The sequence below is a fragment of the Aquarana catesbeiana genome, linkage group LG04 (assembly GCF_042186555.1).
Source record: "Aquarana catesbeiana isolate 2022-GZ linkage group LG04, ASM4218655v1, whole genome shotgun sequence".
NCBI lineage: Eukaryota > Metazoa > Chordata > Amphibia > Anura > Ranidae > Aquarana > Aquarana catesbeiana.
This window is the reverse complement of record NC_133327.1, coordinates 526,702,508-526,724,314: the sequence shown is the minus strand read 5'-3', so window position 1 is coordinate 526,724,314 and position 21,807 is coordinate 526,702,508. Positions and strand designations below refer to the sequence as shown.

General features: G+C 38.2%; 1 protein-coding gene across 1 annotated transcript in view; it reads left to right on the top strand.

Annotated features, from left to right (window-relative positions):
- The window catches only part of SYNE1 (spectrin repeat containing nuclear envelope protein 1), a 513,156-nt gene that overhangs the window by 334,997 nt on the left and 156,352 nt on the right, over positions 1-21,807 (top strand). Inside the window, 8 exon segments of the mRNA XM_073627830.1 lie at positions 1,961-2,128; positions 3,190-3,351; positions 6,104-6,298; positions 7,966-8,139; positions 11,630-11,821; positions 17,511-17,642; positions 20,308-20,414; positions 21,261-21,417. Coding sequence (XP_073483931.1) covers positions 1,961-2,128; positions 3,190-3,351; positions 6,104-6,298; positions 7,966-8,139; positions 11,630-11,821; positions 17,511-17,642; positions 20,308-20,414; positions 21,261-21,417 — 1,287 coding nt within the window.

The window sequence follows — 21,807 nt, the reverse complement described above, 5'->3', positions numbered from 1 at the left end:
TTTTGGGGGTTTTTTTGGTGCTAGGTTATGGTAATAGCAAGAATATACAGCTACATTTTAAAAATGATAACATTTTTTTTTTACTATTTAATGCCAGTTTTCCTTTGGTAATAAAAAAAAATCATGAGATATCCATTACCATTTACCACCAAATGAAAGCCCAATTTGTCCTGAAAAAAAATATAATCCACCTGGATACACTAAGTAGTTGTTATATATGTACAGTTTTACTAAAACATGCCAAGTTGCAAAACTATGTTCAGGCGTTAGGATTTGTTTTACCCGGTGACATGAAGGGGTTACAGATTAGGAAAACCGGTTGTAGAGTAAATAATTTATACTGTATGGTTGTGTATTTTTTTCTACAACCCTAATATTCAGAAAGGCACAATAACCAGAAAGGCAAAAATGTAAATTTCTTTTTCTTTATACTGTAAACATTTTATTCACCAGAGATAATATAACCAGGAGTTTTCTTTTGCCCCCCAAAAAAAAAAAAAAGGGAAATTGTTTCTTGGTGTATGGAAACTTAACTACTTGTATCGAAGCTCTCTGTATTCCATGGAGAGCTCCTCATCTACTCAATGAAACAGTGGGATCCTCATCCTTCTGTTTTTACTTTCTTTCATACACATTTGAATAGCTGAATATGATTCTGAGAGCCAATAGCATGCAGATTGTGTAACTGTGTGTATAGGGCAGTATCTGCTTCACCTACAGTATATTCGTTCTCTACGTGACATCTGAATTTAGAGTCTTGTTCATAGCAAAGAGGTATGGAAGTGATTAATGACCTTTCTCTGTTCTGTCTTCAACATAGGTTCTGCTTTCTTTCAATCTAAAAAAATGCTTTGTGAACATTATTTAGGGTGCTTAGCATGAAACAAATTTGAAGCAAATGCTTGGGGACAAAAACACGTTAGGTCGACAGGCCAATTTCCATTTAAAGTGTATCCAAAGCCCCAAAAAATATATTTTATATATTTGCAGCTTACCAGGCCTTAGATGGGGTGCCCACAAAAATTTTCAAATTTTCAGGCGTTTTTGCCTTTATTTTTCTTGATAATCCATTGAATAACACACTTCCTATCCTAGGTTGGCTACACTCACTCCACTGTATCTGTGGAGGTAGCCGTGGTTGCCAACCAGACTGGACTTCCTCTCTTCATCTCCCTTGCATGGGGATTGGGGGGATTAGTAGTTTATAGGAAGAAGGTAACATTGTTTGTACTTTTAGTTCAGCTCACAGGAAGTAACAAGCAGCATTTCAGGTAAGATCAACATGTATTTTCTGTACGTGTTGAAAAACATCTTTCACCACATCTAAGGATTGTTCAGCTGCAATATATATAATTTTTTGTTTTTTGGTTTGGATATCCTTCAGGAGTTTCCTTACCCACTTTTATTATTGAACCCATGCCTCACAGTGGGTTCTACAAGCTCAAACAAAAATTCTTTAACCTCAGTGCCACCATCACTAGCACTTTAACAGCTCCTCCACCATCGGGCATCTGGGCCCTCAACCAAGAGCAAAATCTGTAGTGTAGTGGTGGCCTGATAACCCACGTACTCCTTCCCTGGCCAGACTCAGTGTCTCCCTATGGGCCCTTAGATACAGTAGGATATAAAAAAATCAGGTCCTTTATAACACAGCAAAATTATATTATAATTCCTTTTACCATTGTAGTTTGTAACTGTATGTAGATCAGACCGTGCTACTTATGGTCCAGTAACATCAATCCCAGTGCACAGAACAAAACAAACTTATAGTAATACTTTAGTCATTCATGCAAGCTGATTTTATACTTCAATATTTCTTTAGAATAGTTGCAGGTATCAGTAAAGCATATGCTTAGTTTCTTTTTATTCAAGCTAACATATATTGCAGTTACAGGAACTAGTTTGCATGCTTTTATTACCTTTTCTGTTGAAAGTACTGTGTTATCCTTCATGCTCTTAGGACATTGCTTATTACCAGGCCTTATCTGCTGAACAGTTGCAGACAGATGCTGCCAAGATCCAGCCCAACGCGGTTTCTTCTCAAGAAATGTATGAGCCGGGAATAGAGAGCGCTGCTAATGCAAAATTAGATGATCTACAGCGTTCCTGGGAGACACTGAAGAATGTGGTATGTTTTCATCTTAATGTTTAGCCAAATGTGTATAATATATGAAATTCAAAGCAAAAGCTAACTCTTACATGGGATAGAATATTTGAAATTACATTTTTACAACTCCAATGAACACTCCAGTGAAATAAAACAAAAATATGTAACATTTACAAGAATTATTTTTCTTGAAATTCACTATGGATTTTAATTCCTTACATCCTGCTAGGTGAAATTATAGCTCCAGTTGCCTTCACAAAGGCAAAAATCTTTCTGAACTGCAAGCCATAGTACTATGAACCAGGGTATCATTTATGGGATTGCTAGAGTTAGTCCTAGGGAATAAATCATAAATTAGGCTAGGTTCACATTGATTCAGCTCTGTGAGCTGCATTTTGTGTGAGCACGGCAGCCTGTCCATTTGAATGGGCTGTAGTTCCTCCTGAAATGCAGGGAAAAGGTCCCTGCAGCATTTTAGGAATTACAGCCTGCATGGGAATCGCAAGTGCAGTGTGGTTCCCAGTGTGGGTGCTATTACCAGCGCATGTGACGTGCCATTAGGATTAATGGTTCCAACGCACTATTCTCAACACACACATTCCTGTAGAGATGGCTGAATGTGTAAGTGAGTGCTGAAGCGACCACCGGAATCAGGGAAGTCAGGGAGAGTGACGTCACCAGCACACCAAAATCTCAAATATGGGTCCAAAGCTTTAATCTCCAATCATATCGTTACAGCAGATAGCAACGTTTCAAAGTCACACAGGCATATGTGGGTTTTGGTGTTCTGGTGACTTCACTCTCTCTCATTAGGATTAATGGTATCCGCATGCATCCAGTGCGTTTTTCTGTGCGGGTGGTTGCAGCTGCAGGAACAAGTGCAGACCTGCAGTGGGAACCACCCATACAGATGTGAACCTAGCCTACCTGTATTCATTACTAATTGTTTATGTTCATGTAAAGCACTGAGCAAACTGCTGGCGCTATATAAATCCTGTATTATAATAATATTATGCTGCATTCTATGGTCACATGTGCTACTATCTTTTATGTTATAAATTTTGCCTTCATATGTCTCTTAGATTAGCGAAAAGCAGCGTACTTTATATGAGGCTCTTGAACGACAACAAAGATATCAAGATTCTCTTCAGTCCATTTCCACTAAAATGGAGGCTGTTGAAGTTAAATTAAATGAAAGTTTGGAGCCCAGCAAGACCCCTGAAAGTCAGATGGCTGAACACCAGGTAATCTGTAGTATTCATTAAATGTATAATATCTTACTGTGCCATCCTTGATACTTACAGAGCTATGTGGTTACAAGGTGCCATACCAAAATATATAAAATAAAGGTACATTGGATTTTTTTTCTTGTTTTACTTAGTGCTGTTTATTATACCTACCTCTAATACATAACTCCTTCCTCACCAGGGCCCTAAAAATTAACTAACCCATAATGAGTTCATTAACATCTTACTGCCCTCTTCTCAATACTTAACCAGACTCCAAAACCTACCCATAACTTTAACGTAATCCTAAAAATGTTTATTATCTTTTTACCACAACAATGTAGCCCAGCATATCTCTTAAAACCTAGACTTATTTGTAATCCCTAGACACTAACTGTAACCCAGCCCTCACTCTTAAACCCCGTACACTAAGTTAGGTTGTAATTCATACATTATTTTTTCTAAATAAACAATTGATGAAGGTATGATTAAAAGTCATTCCAATTACCCCATTATATTTTGCTGCCTTAGGCCACGTCCTGAGTAGCCTTTCCACAAAGTCTTCTTTCACTCCTTAGTATGTTTATATTAAAATTATTTTAGTTAACTAGCATAATTTAAAGAACTATAGGCAAGCTTTTTTTTTTCATTTTGGATAGAGTAAGGGAGGGTTATAACCCCTGTCAGGTTTTTTTTTTTTGCCCATTGGGGAGATTTCCCTTCACTTCCTGTCCCATAGTCAAAACAGGAACTGAGAGGAATTCCTGCAAATTAAGGAAATCCCTTGGAGACCCCCAGGTCACCAGAACTAGTGTCCCCATTGGAAGGTTTTCTGGGGACAACCCAACATTTGGGATTTTCTTTCACTTTCAATGATAACAATAAACAGGACAAATAGAGAGGGTGAATCTCCATACCGGGGGCACAGACAGCAATAAAGCAATAAAATCTGACATGTGTTCTAATCTCTCTTCACTCTATCCAAAACTTAAAAAAAGTTTTGACTTTAGTTGTACTTTAAATGATTAATTGTCTGAGATTTCAATACACATTTAGTAGGTTCATTTCATTTTTAATAGTGGTGTGGTCTTTAAACTACAGCAATCTACAAAGTGTAGTAACCCTTAGCAACCACCAACCAACAATCAGAAATGAAATGTTATCGTTCTGTTAATTAAAGAAATATGGAATCTGTTTGACTGATATATGCTATGTAAACTGCACACAGACAGATGTTGTATCATGTTTGGTGTATCAGATAAACAGAATTTGAATTACATTTATAAGTAGTTGTATAGTCAGATGATCTATCAGATTAGATATCATTTAAATAAATAATTTAGGTGGGTCTTTGCACTATATACTGTATGTGTTGGTAAGTTCTGCTGATCTAATCAACAAATTGAGCTCTTATGGACTATTTCTCACAGGGATCAATCAGTATGGAGAACTAGAATGGGAGCTTCCAAACTTCAGAAGTGTATATTGTCACATGCAAGGGTATTCTGCTTTGTTGGGAAATATCTATGCTGCCATTTGTCAATAGTTCTCTTTTCTATGAATTAACCCTTTGCCTGCCATTGATGTATACCATATGTTGGCAGCAGCAGGGGATTTTACACACACTCCAGGCTGCTACAGCAGCAGTGTGTGTAAATGTTGTAAGCCAACTGTCCTATCCTGATGAAGGTTATCGGGCTCCATTAGCTTCAGCGGAGTGGAGGGGAGACATCAGGGGTCTAAAATAACCCTGATGTCTTATTAAATAGCACCTGTCACTATAAATATGCTATCACATAGCCCACCTGCCCTATGTACATGCACATACATATTTAAATGTATACATCAGGGTTGAGTGTGCTACATGTGTTACAAATTGCTGTACATGCCAGAGTGACAGCAATAATCTTAGGGTCATTATTCACAGGTAACTCTAAACTGATGACCTAGAATAACTTTTAAAGTGTGAGCAATGCAACATTTTGGTTGCCAAGCGGGTACCTGGTTTTGACAGGTACACGCTCCCACTTCCGGCTGACTTCACCACGGCAAAATCTTCCGGACGTTCAACCCCTTTCTTCTTCCCCCCATCGCCAGGCCATTCACAAAGCGCAGTGCACTTTACACATGCACAGCACACTTCACACATGCACAGTTTCCCTTACCCAGGATGGCGTTGGCAATACCCGAAAGCCGATTGAAAAATCGGCTCGGGTGAAGACACTGATGGATTCGTGAACAGGTAAGTGTCCTAATATTAAAAGACTACGTTTTTTCTGAAGGAGCCTGGACCTCCACTTTGATGGATTTTTTTACTGAAAATGTGTGTTTGATAAAGAATTGTGTTACTATCATGTGACAAAAAAAAAATGGAACTACTACCATTTTGTTCAGAAAATATATGCTGCGCTGGTGTTTACCTGACTTTCAAGCTTAAAATTATAATTTTATCATGTGTGCAATAAATGCAAAAACTGTGCTGGCATGCATGTTTGCTAACCAAGTTAATGATAAAATTACTGATGATTACACAGTTCCAGTGAGAATGGCCAGATCTTTCATGCACTGTTCTAAATAGGAGATCTGCCATTTTTTTGTATGCCAAAGCTTGTAAGGTGGGAATTGGGAAATGGTTAAAGATGTGTTGACTCTTTGAGAGAAATATAAATATGTTATGAAGGTGGTTTTAATGGATATGTCAAATTTAATAAAATGTAATAATTAAAAAAAAAAGTGGATATATGTAATACATTTTTATGTTTCCCTCTAGGCTCTTATGGATGAGATTTTAATGTTACAGGAAGAGATCAGCAAGTTGCAAGCTTCCTTTGCAGATGAGCTAGTATCTGAATCTCTTGATTCAGAAGCCGCAGATCAGTTAGCTCTGCAATCAACACTGACTGTCTTGGCTGAAAGAATGGCCACCATCAGAATGAAGGCCTCAGGAAAACGGCAACTCTTGGAGGTACATGCAGCATTCACGTTGTTTATATATGTTTATGTGCACTTATTACTAAATATAGCTTTTACACTTTTGATAATGCAGTCAGCTGCTTATACTTAGGGGAGAGGCCTTTACACTATCTTAATTATTTTCTACTATAGCATTTTGGCATATATAGTACATTGTATTTCTGTAAAACTAATATATACAGTACTGATGGAAATTGAATTTTCCATATTTATTGCATCCTAAACATTGTATAAAATAAAATTTTAACAAAATTAAACAAATTAAATTTGAAAGATTTTGATCAAATATTGCTTTCATACAACTCCTCAACACAGGTGAACAAAATAGACATTATAATTGTATATAGAAGTGAAATAAATTAGTAACTAAAATTGGTTTTACTGAATCATGTTTGACTTCTTGGTCCCTGCAAACCATTTTTACAGGTGTAACAGACGTAGAGTTTTCTGAAATCGACAAAGTGTTAGCACTTTACTTCTGGACTTATGGACTTATTATCATGCATTATACACACAGGCACAACAAAAATATTCTTATATTTCCTGTGTAAGCTATTGGTCCCATCAATAACACAATTTAATGGAGATGAATAAAGCAGGGAACATGTTTAAAGTCCAACCTGTGTGACAACCATGGCTACCGCCCCCATACATGCTGTACAGTTGAGAAGCAAATGTAAACACAAAGGGACAGGAAGTGTGTTATTTGCAGGATCTCCAGGTGAAAATAAACTGGGCTGAGGCTGCCATTCCTCTCACTTCATGCACATGGGTCTGCTTCATGATGTGCGGCTTATGGATTTTTTCCTTTGACATTGCTGCAGCTTGGAGCTAGGATGAGTAACCTGTCCCTGCCTGCACTCGCAGCCATCTATTTGGACTTTATTTCTCTACCTGAGAGGCACCTAATTTTACAATTTATTATGTTTTATTTTTGAGTTTAGATACACTTTCACATTCTGTAATTTTTGTAGTCAGACTTGTACCTGGGTCCTCATTTATAATGGAGAGCAGATATCGCTATCCACTCTTTATTATGCACAATGTGGCCCATCTTATTTATAAAAATCTGGCTGTGGTGTGTAGTCAGCAGAGTGCAGAACACATTTGTAAAGTATATCGCTGTGCTTAAGAAATGTGTTTTTTTTAAGTAGTATGCTATTTAAAAAAATGACCCCCTAGTCTTTTTGGCCACCATGTCTGTTCATTCATTGACTATTAAATCAACAGTGTTTTTTTAGGTACAACTTTTAGGCTTTCCAGTGTGCCAACAATTCAGCTATTCTGAAATAGCTGTAAATATGTGTTCAACTCACAAACTTTGAAAAGTTCAGTTGCTGGCAGACTTAATTGGATTAAATGACAGAACTAAATTCACAAATATTACAAAGCATTGCAATTGTATTTATAGATACTGCATTTTCATTACTGAACAGTGTACAAAGAAACCTTATCGCTATGCCCTTTCAGCTACGGTAGATAAATTAAAAACTATACGTATAATTATAATCCCAACAGCATTTTACGCAGATTGGGTGGGGGTAAAAGCTTATTGTGCGTGATTACATTGATGATGCTAGTTTTCAACAGTGGAAATACTGTATGTTTTACGCACATGCCTTAACAATGACAGAAAAGCTAAACAAATTATGTTATTAGGAAAAACTAAGCGAGCAGCTGGAAGAACAACGTCATGAACAAGCTCTGCAGAGATACCGCAGTGAAGCAGATGAACTTGATCACTGGTTGCTGGGGGCCAGATCAACTTTGGATAATGTATTGCGGGCCTTTGAGGAGCCTATGGATATGGAGGCACAACTCATTGATTGCCAGGTATAATGCATCACAGATATAACATTTGTGTAATAATGTTAGCGCTCCAAACAAACAAAAAAAAGCAGCTAGCACAAAGTAAGGTGCAGCGCTGGGAAATTCTACATACATATAAATGCATAAATGAAAAGCTGTAATTCATAATCATCAAATTAAACCAAAAAAAAAATGTAATATAAATAAACACATTTAACATAAATAAACAAAAATACATTTGTATTGTTTATTTTTGTTAAGATATTATTTTTTGTTTAATTTTATGATTATGAATTTAAGCATTTCATTTATGCACGCTATTATATGTATGTAGAATTTCTGAGTGCTGCACTGTCACAGATATAACATTGTTCAGAACTCTGTATTTTGAGAGATGTAAATAAATTCTTGCACAGGCCTGGAAGTGTACTTTATGTGTATATTTGTTTATTAGAAATAATAGAATGCATAAATGCAGAATGCATAATTAATTATCCAATATAATATAAAAGAAATAGAGCATTCCCTGTTTCCTGTAAAGCACTGGAGGCTTCTTGCACACATTCGACTCAGAGAGCTTTCTCCACCCCCTCTCTGCTTTTCTCTCCACTGTTAAAGTTGCTCATTGTTGCTAGTTAATAATAATTTATACAGTACAATGGAGGGAGCACAGAGACCTTATTTTTCGGATTTTTTTTTCGGCTATAGCTATAGCTCTTTCGGCTATCCTTTTTACCCAATATCCTCCCATTCCTCCTGTAAATGACATCTGAATGTCTTGTTTTCAATTAACTCATACAGGGAGAGAAGGTAATGCTCTTCTTGGCTCTGTGATTTCATTACAGGAACTATTGTACAACACTCTTCTGTCCATTGGTGTCAGTAAGAGGGTTTAAAGGGGCGCTCCGCTCCACTTCCTCCAGAAGTAGAGTAACCATTTAACTACATTTGGAATACACAATTTACCTATACTCCAGCTCACTGGAAAAGTAGGTGGTGTGGTGGAGCTTAATAAAGCAATGTTGCAATCCATGCAGCTACAGCGATGAGTAGGGTAATGCTGCAGTGGTGCCATATATGCTCCGATGCCAAATGTAGTAAAGTGCAAATTAAATGTTGGTATTTTATCTTAAGTAACATACTATTTCGATTTGTTTTCGCTAAACATAATCAATGTAAAGCCTAAGTGTATTTGTAAAACAAATTAGCACAATGGACATTGCTTATGGGCAGTTGAATGTGTACTTTGTGCTGCTGTCACATCTGTTAGCTAAAGTCTTCCGCAATCTTTTCCCCCTCTACCCTGCTGCTGTTGTCTTCCAGTGTGGTGGGGGTTAATAGAAATGAGGGAGCTCATCAGAAGTGCCCATCTATGCCCACTCTTTTCTGTCCATCTCATACATTCATAGACGGTGTACTACTGCTTCTATGAATTAAATATGATCTATGAATGGAGGAGGATGGAAAGGTCCACACCTCCTTTCATAGTTCATGTTTTAGAAGCTGTAGTACATTTTCTATGAATGGAGGAGCTGGATGGAAAAGACATTCTTGATGAGTGCGTATCACAGCTTCCTCAGTACTATTGATGAGTGCGTATCACAGCTTCCTCAGTACTATTAACTCCTGCCACATTAGAGAATTATATTCTACTGACTATAAGTAATGTCCATTGTGCTAATTTTTGCATGTTTTTTTTTTTTTTAAATGTTCACTACACGTAGGCTGTAGGAGCAAATTTATAAGGCAGTGAATGTGATTTTTACAAAACATTTACTGGTGGTGAATCATCTGCTGATAAGGTAACTGGGTGGATTCCAGGGCGGTAAAGCCCACTGTAAGCTGATTCTTTTTCACAGGAGAGAAAATGTAGGTGCACTCCTGTGAGCCAGAAGAGAAGTATGGCCAAGGAAGCTTTGGTCTTACTTCTCTAAGGCCTCAAACACACAGGGTGTCTGTTTAGCCCCTCTGAACACTAGAACTCTTGGCAAGAGAAAAGCTGCTTAAAAAAAACACAGTAAAAACAATGTATTGCATATGCCTTTAGGCACATTTAGGCATATCAAATGTTTGCCTTGGGGTTGATTGGGGTTGGGGTTGATTGGGGTTTGCCTTTTATAAATCAACCCATTGGGTTGATTTACTAAAGGCAAATCCACTTTGCCCTGCAAGTGCACTTGGAAGTGCAGTCGCTGTAGATCTGAGGGGAAGATGTGAAATGAGGGGAAGCTCTACTGATTTTATCATCCAATCATATACAAGCAAAAATGCTGTTTTTTATTTTCCTTGCATGTCCCCCTTTAGATCTACAGTGACTGCACTTCCAAGTGCTCTTGTAGTGCAAAGTGGATTTGCCTTTAGTAAATAAACCCCAATGTATTCCATTACTTTATTCTGGCCATTGGAATGCATTGATGCTCAAACACCAAACACATTTAGCGTTTAGGCGCATTTAGACATCTTCAGCATTTTTTCTGCTTTTCAGCTCTTCTCCTTCAGTGTTTTTGTATCTTCAGCATGTAAGCTATTATCAGTGGCTCCTCTTCTAATATGCCTATAAGCATGTATGTGTGCATGGACACATAGGGGTTGATTTACTAAAGGCAAATAGACTGTGCACTTTGCAAGTGCAGGTGCCCTCGGCAAGTGCAGTTGCTCCAGAGCTTAGTAAATGACGTAAAGATTCCCTTTGCAGAATACCAAATCACATCCAGGGAAAAAAAAAACAGCATTTTTGCTTCCACATGACTGAATGATGGAAGTCAGCAGAGCTTCTGCTCATTTACTAAGCTCTGGAGCAACTGCTCTTGTTAGGTGCAACTTCACTTTGCAAAGTGCACAGTCTACTTGCCTTTAGTAAATCAACCCCATAGGCTTACATTGAGGTGCTTTTACAGGCTGAAAAAAAATGCTAATTGCGTTTTTTATAAACTTAGTGTGCATGAGGCCTAAAATGTTTTATTTCTGTATTTAAAAAATTGCTACATTAGAAAGTATCAGTTTACAGTTCTTGCTTTATGTGATCCCCTGAATAAGGCAATTTAGGTTTCTTCTATAATTAAAACTTCCTGTGAAGTTACACATTACTGGAGCAGTTCATAGAGGGATACCCAGTAAAGATGTGTTTATGCAGGTCAATCTGTAAAGAGGATTATGCAGATATACTCAGTCATTCACAAACCTTGGAAGCTAAAAGCTTATCCATATAGCACATGGCTCATTTGTACAAAACAAGAAGGAGAGCAAAGAGCTTGGGTCTAATAATGCATAGACCTGAAGAATAATGGCACATGCAAAACCATTTCTAAGATAGATTTGCCATTTACTGGGTTCAAGAGATAACCTCGCTTTTAATTTTCAAAAGTTTCTTTTTACTTTTTGAAAGTGAAAATGACTCTCAGTTTGCTGTGGACTTGCTCCTGTAACAAAGGCATTGCTCTTGATGTAACAGCGATGCCGAAATGCCTTATTTCATAAGATGTTTGAATTTGGTTCTTTGTTTTCACTGCTACAGAACATGCTTTTGGAAATAGAACAGAAGGTGGTGGCTTTGTCGGAACTGTCTGTACACAGTGAGAACTTACTCATGGAAGGGAAGACCCAAACTAAGGAGGAGGCCGAACAGTTGGCAATGAAACTGAGGACTTTGAAGGGGAGCCTCTTGGAACTGCAGAGGGTTCTCCAGGACAAACAGATAAGCATCCAGGTAGTTCAAACTAAATGTAGCATTTAATTGTATACTATTTATTATGGGAATAATTGATACACTGATGTTTTATTATATTCTTCTTATGCTACCTACTTAAGAAAAGCATGGTGGTCATGCTTCTAGCCAGGTTTAAGATATTTCTGGACTGATTTGTAATCCTTTTATTGGCTTTCATTGACTTGACTCTAAGTCAAATACTGTGTTTAGCCAACTTAGCAGCGATGAATCAATTCACAACCCTTACACTGCTTTTGTTATTGCAAAAGATACTTTAGTTAACTATAAAGGATTGCGCATTGATTTATTTTTTCTTTTAAGTATTTCCATGTGAGACGATACAGTAAATCAGCCACTGATAATTTAGTTGTAACCATATATAATTAAGAACTGTCACACGATGCTGGTAACCCCTTTACAGTTCATTTATATAATTGTTCATTAACCTGCACAGTGTACATTGCAGTGAGTGTGGTACAATCAAATGATATGTATTCCCATGCTGTTAGAGATCTACAGTATTGCTTTAACAGTGCTCTTATGTTTTGTTTGTTCCATAGGCTAAGCTAGCATGGGGCGAGATGAAAGTACACAAGAAAGCAGAACATGTAATGTGTCTGTTTTTCTGGTTTGGGGTCTGCTTGCTGTTTGATTTTTCTTGTTCTTGGGGTGTGCTGTGCAAACTGAAATGTTATTAACCCAGTCTTTTCCAAATTCTCTCCGTTCTATTTACGATCAAATATCAGTTTATCAAACAATATTTTTTTAAGATTTGATCCCTCTTTCTATTTATTTTCTAAGTAAATCAAGCTTTTTCAATGAATACCTTTCATTTAAAAAAAATCAATATATTTTAAAATAATTGCATTTCTGTTCTGAAAGTAAACTAGTTAGATTGTAATCTAAAGGCTCAACCCGCAAAGCTATATCGTCTCTGCCATACTGATCGCTATTGTCAATCATGTTAGTGTTTTTTTTTTTTTTCTTCAACTGTCTTTGACTGTCATTGATAAAAATCCATCATTATGGCAAGTAATGATCATTATAGCTGAGGCCTAAGTAGATGAAATAATACATTTAGCTATCCCTAATTAGCATTTGATGGTTAATTCTTACATAAGATCTTTTGCTTTTTTATAAACGCACTTTTTTTTCCTGTGAGTGACGGTTATTGAAGACATGTTCTGCCCAGCACACTCAGCTGCAGATTTTAGCTGAACCTTATACATTATTATTAGCATTATAAAGTATTTTGGCTAAAACCATAATTGATTGTCTAGCTAAAATTACAAAGAAAAAAATCTAAGTGCTGTTTGATTGGCATAAAATGTGCACCTAGATAATTTTAGTGAATTTTCTTTACTGATTAGAAGTGTTAAGTGCTCATTTGTCTCTTTAGTGTTTATATCGTTAGTGCATAGTGTTGTGTAGTGATACTCCTGTAAGCCTATGCAGATGCAGCTTTTCTTCGTTGCTTGTTGGAATGCTGACTCAGACTGGACAGTTAACACAGTACACATCCAACTCTCAAGTTGATGTCATATCCAGAGCATATTTTACGGCAAGGAAAGTAATAGCTAGGAGATGGATCATTCCTTATACACTCTCATTTGAGCAGTCAACACAAAAATGCACCTCATGCTTTCATTTAAGAAAAATACCTACGTAGGCAAACCCAGCCAACTAAGATGTTGAAGAATATGGTTCTGTTGGATCGAAAGTGTGCACACCTCACTAAGGTTATCTCCTACCCTGGCTTGACTAGCTCCTTCCATTCCCCCTTTGGGACTACTTCTCTAGGGTCTTCAACTTGAGGACTTTAAAAGTTCATTGACACTCAGGAAACTATCTCTTGCCGCAGTTGGTATATTACTGATATCTTATTAGCAAGCCACAGGTTCTGTGTATTTTACTTTACAGCTATTCCACATGATATGCTAGGTAAACAACTGTTCTGGTGCTTTTCACATATGAGATGATATATATATTACACCTGTTTAATGACCTTCTATATTTTTCTGACTTTATACACATAACACTTCTGACTGTTGGTAACAGTTGTTCCATATATTGTATATTGTGCTGTTTATTTGAAGCTGAATTCCAGGTACAATTATCTTTGCATACTTGCATTGATCCAGCTTGGACCAATGTAACTATGCATGTTCCATGTCTGACTGATCCCCGTGGAAGCTGGAAATCATGGTAGTAGACACTGGGATTACAGTCATTGGTGCCAGCTTCCAGGTTCCTTTGCCTATCATCTGCCATGCTGCTTAGTGTACCCAGGAGGTCGCTCATATTGGACGGGTGCCAAACACAGAACACTTCGCATTTCCTCAATGAATGCAAAGCTTTTTCTGATTGGATAAGGTGGTGATTATGATGTTGCTGCCCTACCTCTCCACCTCGTCAAATCAGAGAACACTTTACATTCAATAGGAAAAATGCAAAGTGTTTTCTAAATGGCGCATGCGCCAAATGAGGGACCTCCTGTGTTCACTATGCAGCATTATAGCTGCTTGGCACAGGACCTGGAAGCTAGCAGCAATCACTGTATTAAGGTGATTGTAAAGTCTTGTTTATTTTCCTATAAAAATAACAAACATGTCATATTTACTTGCTCTCTTGCAGTGGATTTGCACAGAGCAGCCCGGATCCTCCTCTTCTCGGGTCCCTCTTCTGTGCTCCTGGCCCCTCCCTCCTGTTCAGTGCCCCCACAGCAAGCAGCTTGCTGTGGAGGCATCCGAGCCAAGTCACAGCTCCTTGTGTCCATTCAGACACAGAGCCCTGCCCCGGCCCTGCCCCCTCTCTCCCCTGATTGGCTAGCTGACTTTGATTGACAGCAGCCAATGGAGTCGCTGTTGTGTCTCAGCCAATCAGGAGGGAGAATCTCAGACAGCTGAGACACTTGTGGACATCGCTCGACAGAGAGGGATCTCAGGTAAGTGTTAGGGGGGCAAGGGGGACTGCTGCACACAGAAGGCTTTTTATTTTATTGCATAGAATGCATTAGGATCAAAAAACCTGCTACCTTTACAACTCCTTTTATTGGGGCCTACTACAGTAATTTTCAGCTTCCACTGGGATCGGCCAGGTATGCAAGCATAGTTAAATTCATCGACCAATGTAACTATGCAAAAATAGCCAAACTAAATTAGCACTAAGTTGTAGCAGACTTCAACTACTATTTCTTTTGTCTTGTGTTTCCCCTGCATTCTGCCCACTGATACCAACCTGAAAGTCTGGGCATTCACTGGAAGGTGTTCACCTTACATTTTACTGTGCAAGTCCAGACAATGAATGTAGAGAGTAAATAGAAATTAAACATAATATTTAAGCCAGTGATTTAGCTGTCCAACATTATTGCCCTTAGGTGTCTGCAGTCATTTTGCATCATCAGCGACTTATTTTTTTGTTCATTATGTTTATTTTTTTTTAACAGACCAACAATGCTTTAGTACTGTTGCTGTAAAGATATTGAAGAGTAAATAAGATGTATTGTGCATAAAGTTTTACAATTTGTAAATTTGTGCATGGAGGGTACCATACATTGACATAGTTTAGAGTAGGTTGTTTCAAAGGCATACAAAGGAAAAGTAGGGTCGTTAATGGAGGAGATTAGCTTGGGATGGCCTGGGGGGACCTAGAGCCATTAGAAGGATAGGTCCAGGCCAGGGCAGGAAAGCAGCTAAGATAGCAAAACAATGTAGAATAAGAAGACTAGGGGTGTGAAGGCAGAAGGGGAGAGTTGTTGGGGGCAGCATAGATGTATTCTATGAGTGCACTCCCTTTCACAGGGCCAGAAGGACTAGTTTACATTCTGCTGGAAGATATTAAGTAGTCCACTGATGCCAGATGTTCAAATATTTATCTATTGTGCCAATCTTTCACTGCGCATGACTGAATTGATCCAACACTTAGTTTCAGCAAAGAAAAGGGTGGGTGATTTCCAGGCTTTCGCAATTGTTTGTTTGGCTCCTGTTAGAACATGAAGTAGTCATTTGAATTGGGTTTGGAAATGCCTGGAGGTTTGAGGTTGTCACCTAAATCTGGCTTAAGACATCTTGTTTAACTTGGACTGGAAGCAATTTCTTTTGTACTGCCACTGCAGATGTTACAGTTACATTGTTGGATCGCTTGAACAAAAGGCCAACTCCTTAATCAAATGTAATCAAAAAACATTTAAGGTGGAAGTCTAGGCAGTCCATAGCCCTAATGAGTGTGCCATATGATTACATTATTGCTCTACATCCAGCATTATTGATTGATCATGGCTAAATTTTCAGTTCAAACGGGCAACAGTTCTCATTAGCTATGGTGGTGCACAATAATGTAATGGTATTGATTCTAATGCATAAAGTGCCACAATGGTTCAGAATTAGCAAACCAAACATCTCTGTCTCTGCCCATAGAAGCAGTTGGCAACACATTACTTTTTTTGCATTATGCCTACTGAGTGTTTTGCAGAAAGAAATCTGCCCATCTGTATCTAAATCTACAATCTACATCCTATGTAACCAACTTCAGCCTTTCCAATGAGCCTTCTTCCTAGGCTGCCTATTAAAGAATTTTTTGGGTAGAATAAAAAAAAAAAAAAACTACACACACCTGTATGCTGCAACATTGGTCTAATGCTACAGCTGTTGTCTGCTGTTGGCTGTAAGCCTGAGAATTGAGCTCCTGACCACTGATTGCTCAGCTTGGAGTGCAGAGCAGTGATTGTCAGTCACTGCTTTTTGCTTTGCCCCTCCAGTTCTCACTTGAGCGCCGAGCTGGTGAGGGGGGCGGGTGTAGCTTGCTTCAGCTGAGAAATGGAGCCTGGTGTCAATCAGGCAGCTGGATGGATCCCAGCAATATGGTCAGAATTCTTCTAGAGCCAAGAGCAGATCTATGATATCAGCTGAAAGCAGCAATAGGCCACTTTTAGCTGACTGGGTCACAGGAAAGCAAAAGTAAGTGCACTCCTGTGACCCAGACGAGGAATATGGCCAAACAGCTTTGACCATACTTCTCTTTTAAAATAGGAATCAGGATCATGTGACCTGACATTTAAAGGGAATTTTTTTGTACTTTGACATTTTATTTTTGTAGCCTAACAATTTTATGTTCCAGGTGTTTCTCTAGTCAACTATTTTGCTAGCCTTTATTTTGCTCCCTTGACTATTGACTTGACAATAAGTCCTTTTGAACCACTCCTCACATGCTAGGAGTGACAGTTAATTAAAGCTGATCTACTTTGTCTCTGCTTCATTGACGTCACAAAGTCTAAACCAGATATCTGATGTGACGCTGGTATGAGAGGCTAGAGATTACCTTGCTTACTATCAGAGACCTGCTGGAAAAGTCAGACATAATACTGAATGTCACATTCACTAGAAGAGCACAATACTAATTGGATTGGAGTAATTAAGTGTCTGTGTTTATCGTCAAAAGGCAATGAAACTAATAATGCAGTTAGTTTTTAAAATGATTGCTTTAAAACCATAATCCTGAGTGTTGTACCTTAAAAAAATGACAGTATAGCAGTACCCATTGTACTGTGTTATCAAAGGATGACTCTGCAGTGTAGATAGAAGTAGGCCACTGTGACCTGGTGAACTATTTTATATAAAGGTTGTGAATTCTCTTGTGGTGGTTTTGAGAAGAGCCAGTCATTAGGGTTGTCTTTTCATTTTTCATCCTACAGGGGACATTTCATGAAAAGGAAGAATCAGAAGCAGAACTGTCATCGTCACAAAGTCCCAGTGTCCAGGAATGGTTGGCGCAAACACGTACAACTCGCTCACTGCAGAAGCAGAACAGTCTTCAGAAGCAGAAGGTAAATTTTGAAAATACTGGTCTATTATATTTAAATGTAATACATTTTATAATTTATTACATATAAGTAGCACCCAGTAAGGGACACTACACTGTGGCAGTGTTATTGTACTGGGGTTGTAAGACAATATTCATACTGAAAAGTGGTGAAACATATATCAGCCTATCAGCCTCCCTAAGTGTCCATAACATGTAAAGTATTTATATATATAGTATATATATATATATATATATATATATATATATTGTGAAAGCATACCCTTAATGTTTATGAAAAGTCATTTTTCATTAGCTTGAGATTGGAAATTTTGGAGATTTGGAAAGGGCTAAAACCTCTATAAGGTTCATTTTGCTGCCTATGTCCAGCTGGAGAGATTTACCTTTACTTCCTTTCCATGAGGCACAATAAGAAATGAGAGGAAGGCTTTCCAAAGAAATCAAAATTCCCATCTTGTAGAGGTATCACAGGTATAGATGTCCCCACGGAAAGATTTCCCCTTACCTCTTGCTTTATTGACTACTCTAAAATGTTGCACTTTTTGTTTTAACAGCAGTGGTTATCAGGGCAAATAGAGAGATTCCACTAGCAGAGCACAGACAGCAGTAAAAGCTTAACAGAGGGTCTGACCCTTCTATGCTCTTTTAAAAACAAAAAAGACAAAAATGTCTTTATGTAAACTTTGCCCCCCTTTACCACTAAATTTATATCTAATGCTAAAGTGACCCCTTCTGTTGCATTGAAAACAAGGGAGCTGATTGTGACTGTTGTAAACTGCTGGAAGGTGAAATCTGTTGCTATAAACTGCTACACTTAGCTCACTCTTCACTCTACCACCACTTAAGCCCTGGACCATTTGGCTTGCCAAAGACCAGAGCACTTTTTGCGATTCGGCACTGCATCGCTTTAACTGACAATTGCGCGGTCGTGCAATGTTGCACCCAAAAAAAATTGACATTCTTTTTTCCCCACAAATGGAGCTTACTTTTGGTGGTATTTGATCTCCTCTGCATTTTTTATTTTTTGCGCTATAAACAAAAAAAGAGCGACATTTTGAAAAAAACGCTATATTTTTTACTTTTTGCTATAATAAATATCCCCCAAAAATATAAAAAAGAATATTTTTTTTCCTCAATTTAGGCTGATATGTATTCTTCTACATATTTTTAGTAAAAAAAAAATTGCAATAAGCATATATTGATTGATTTGCGCAAAAGTTATAGCGTCTACAAAATTGGGGATAGTTTTATGGCTTTTTTATTATTAATTTTTTTTTTTACTAGTAATGGCGATCTGCGATTTTTATCAGGACTGCGACATTATGGCGGGCAAGTCGGACAATTTTGACACATTTTTGGGACCATTGCCATTTTTACAGCAATCAATGCTATAAAATGGCATTGATTACTGTAAAAATGTCAGTGGCAGTGAAGGGGTTAACCACTAGGGGGCAGTGAAGGGGTTAAGTGTATCCTAGTACGTGTTCTAACTGAAGGGGGGAGGGGACTGTGCAGGGGACATTACAGATCGCTGTTCATACTCTGTATGAACAGACGATCTGTCTGTCCTTCCCTCAGAGAACCGGAAACTGTGTGTTTACAGATCCCGGTTCTCTGCGTGCCCTGAGCGATCGCGGGAGCCGAGCCGAGACCATGATGGTGATTCACGCAGCTGAGCCATGTTGCCACAGTATAACTGTAACAGCTGGTCGGCATGCGGTTAAAGTATTGTTACCTTGTGTCCCATGGTTTGTTTAGTGTGCCGCTCATGCTCGATCACTATGGGGAGTAGTGTGGGTAATGTTGCCACCACTGCAGTACTACTCCTGTAGTCACTGGAAGGAAGAGAGGAAAGATCCCTGGTGCCGCACATCCACGGAGTCCTGTGGTGGTATGAGAGAGAAAACCTGGGCTTCCACCAGACCACGTCCCCAATGTGTTTCACTCTGCTCCTCAGAGCTTAGTCAAGGGGACCCCAGGCTGAGGTCGTCTCCCTCATACCACCATAGGACTCTTATTAGAGATCTTGGGGATCATAGGGATCTTTCCTCACTTCCTTCCAGTGTTGTTACCTTTTTTTCCTAATTTCTAAGTGTAAATAAATCCTAACAATGAATTTCCTCTTTGCCTTCCTGACTTTGTTAGATATACTATTAAAACATTTTGTTGGTATTACACAGAGCAGCCCTAGCCTCTTCTTCTGAGGTCCCCCACTGGCACTGTCCTCTCCTGCTCTTCAGTGTCTGCCGCCATAACAAGTGCTTGCTATGGGGGCAGACACACAGGCTTGCTCCTGAGCTTTGTGTGTCTATAGACACACAGTGTGGCTTGGCCCCGCCTCCCAATCCCTCCTCACAGGATTTGAGCTGTTGCCTCTGAGCCAGTGAACTATTGCCTCTAAACCAATGAGGAAAAAGAGAGCAGCGATGCTGCTCAAAAGAGATCAGGCTCAGGTAAATAGAAAGAAAAAAGAAAGCGGGGTGTTCTAAAGTCCTAATACATTTCTTGTCCTAGGGTGACAACACTGCTCCTCCATAGATACAGTACAGCGGGTGAATGTTTTCACCTTAGGACAGGAAGTGTGTTACTAGCAGGACTTTTTTTTAAGACTTCTTAATTGTGGAAAGCATAGTTAATAGAAAGGAAATCTGTGTTTTTTTATGTACTAGGAACTGGAACAGGAACTTGCTGAGCAGAAGAAATTATTGCAATCTGTTGCAAGTCGTGGAGGTGAAATCATAAATCAGCAAACAGCCATTGATCGGACAAATGTCAGGTATAGAGCTTCTCCTGTTCTCCCTATTTTGTGTGTTTGGATTTTGGGTTTAAAGGGATTTTATGTAAAATGTAATGAAATGGTGAATTTTCCCCGGAGCTTTGTGAATGTGGTCAAGCTTCACTTTATAAAGAATACCCAAACAGGTGCAAGGAAGATAAAAAAAAACAGCATTTTTGCTTGCACATGATTGGATGATGGAAATCAGCGGGCATTACCACATTCACTGCTCTGGGAAAAAGGAGCGCAACTGAACTTGCAAAGTTCACAGTCTATTTGCCTTCGGCAAATCCACCCCATTGATTTCAATGAGTCAGCCAAATCATAGATTTGCAGCATGAGAAAAAACAGTAAAAAGTATAACCACTGTTTGTATTCACAACACTGCAAAGCAGGAAACACATTATATATAACACATTATATATACTGTATATATATATATATATATATATATATATATATTATATATATATATATATATATATATATATATATATATATATATATATATATATAGTACATATTTTATAGAGGAGTACCATATACTGTACATGTACAATTAAAAGACATTGATAACATGTATATCACTTTACTCTTTTATTTGTGTACCTAAAATCCCAGTATTGGCAAGTTTTTTTTTTCAGTTTGTGCAGCACTTTTAGAAAAACAATTTGCCCAAAAAAGACAGATTCAATCTAGCTGTTGCAGAAAGAAAGTTAATACTGGATTGATTTCAAATGGCAATACTTTTTATTTCCTCCAATATTCATACAACCTCTATATATATGTACAGGTCTTAAATCCTAAAATTATATGGCACAAAGTGTAACTTACTGTTTTCTATAGTGATGGACCAGATTCCCTGTCTAGAGAGTTGGGCTTGGAAGGAGTAAAACCAAAATCTCAGGATCAGATGAAAATGAGATGGGAGAGTCTGCACCAAGAGCTCAGCACCAAAGAGAAGCTAATACACAGTGCTTTACAGCAGGAGCAAGAGCAACCGGTGATTGTATTATATTATAGTTATGTCACACAGAGCAGTGTATGGAATTTGTTGTGTGCAGTATAAGGCCTCATAAACACTTGCCATTTTTAACGCTGCTGTTAGGGGCATCTGGCCTTTTTTTTTTTTGCCTCTGAATACCCCTGCAAGTTAACCTATGTGTCCATGCATACATTCGTATTTGGAGAAGTTTAGGGGCAGGGGCATTTAGAGGCAGAAAAAGACACACTGCCAGCATGTCCAAGAGCACCAGCATTTTGCAGAAAAAATGCTTGATGCGTGCAAACACGTCTAAATGTATGCGTCTCTAATGCTAGCCGCATTTAGCGCTTGAGCATTAATGCATTTCAATGAGTAGAATTATTATTCTGCTCAATTAAATGAATTAAC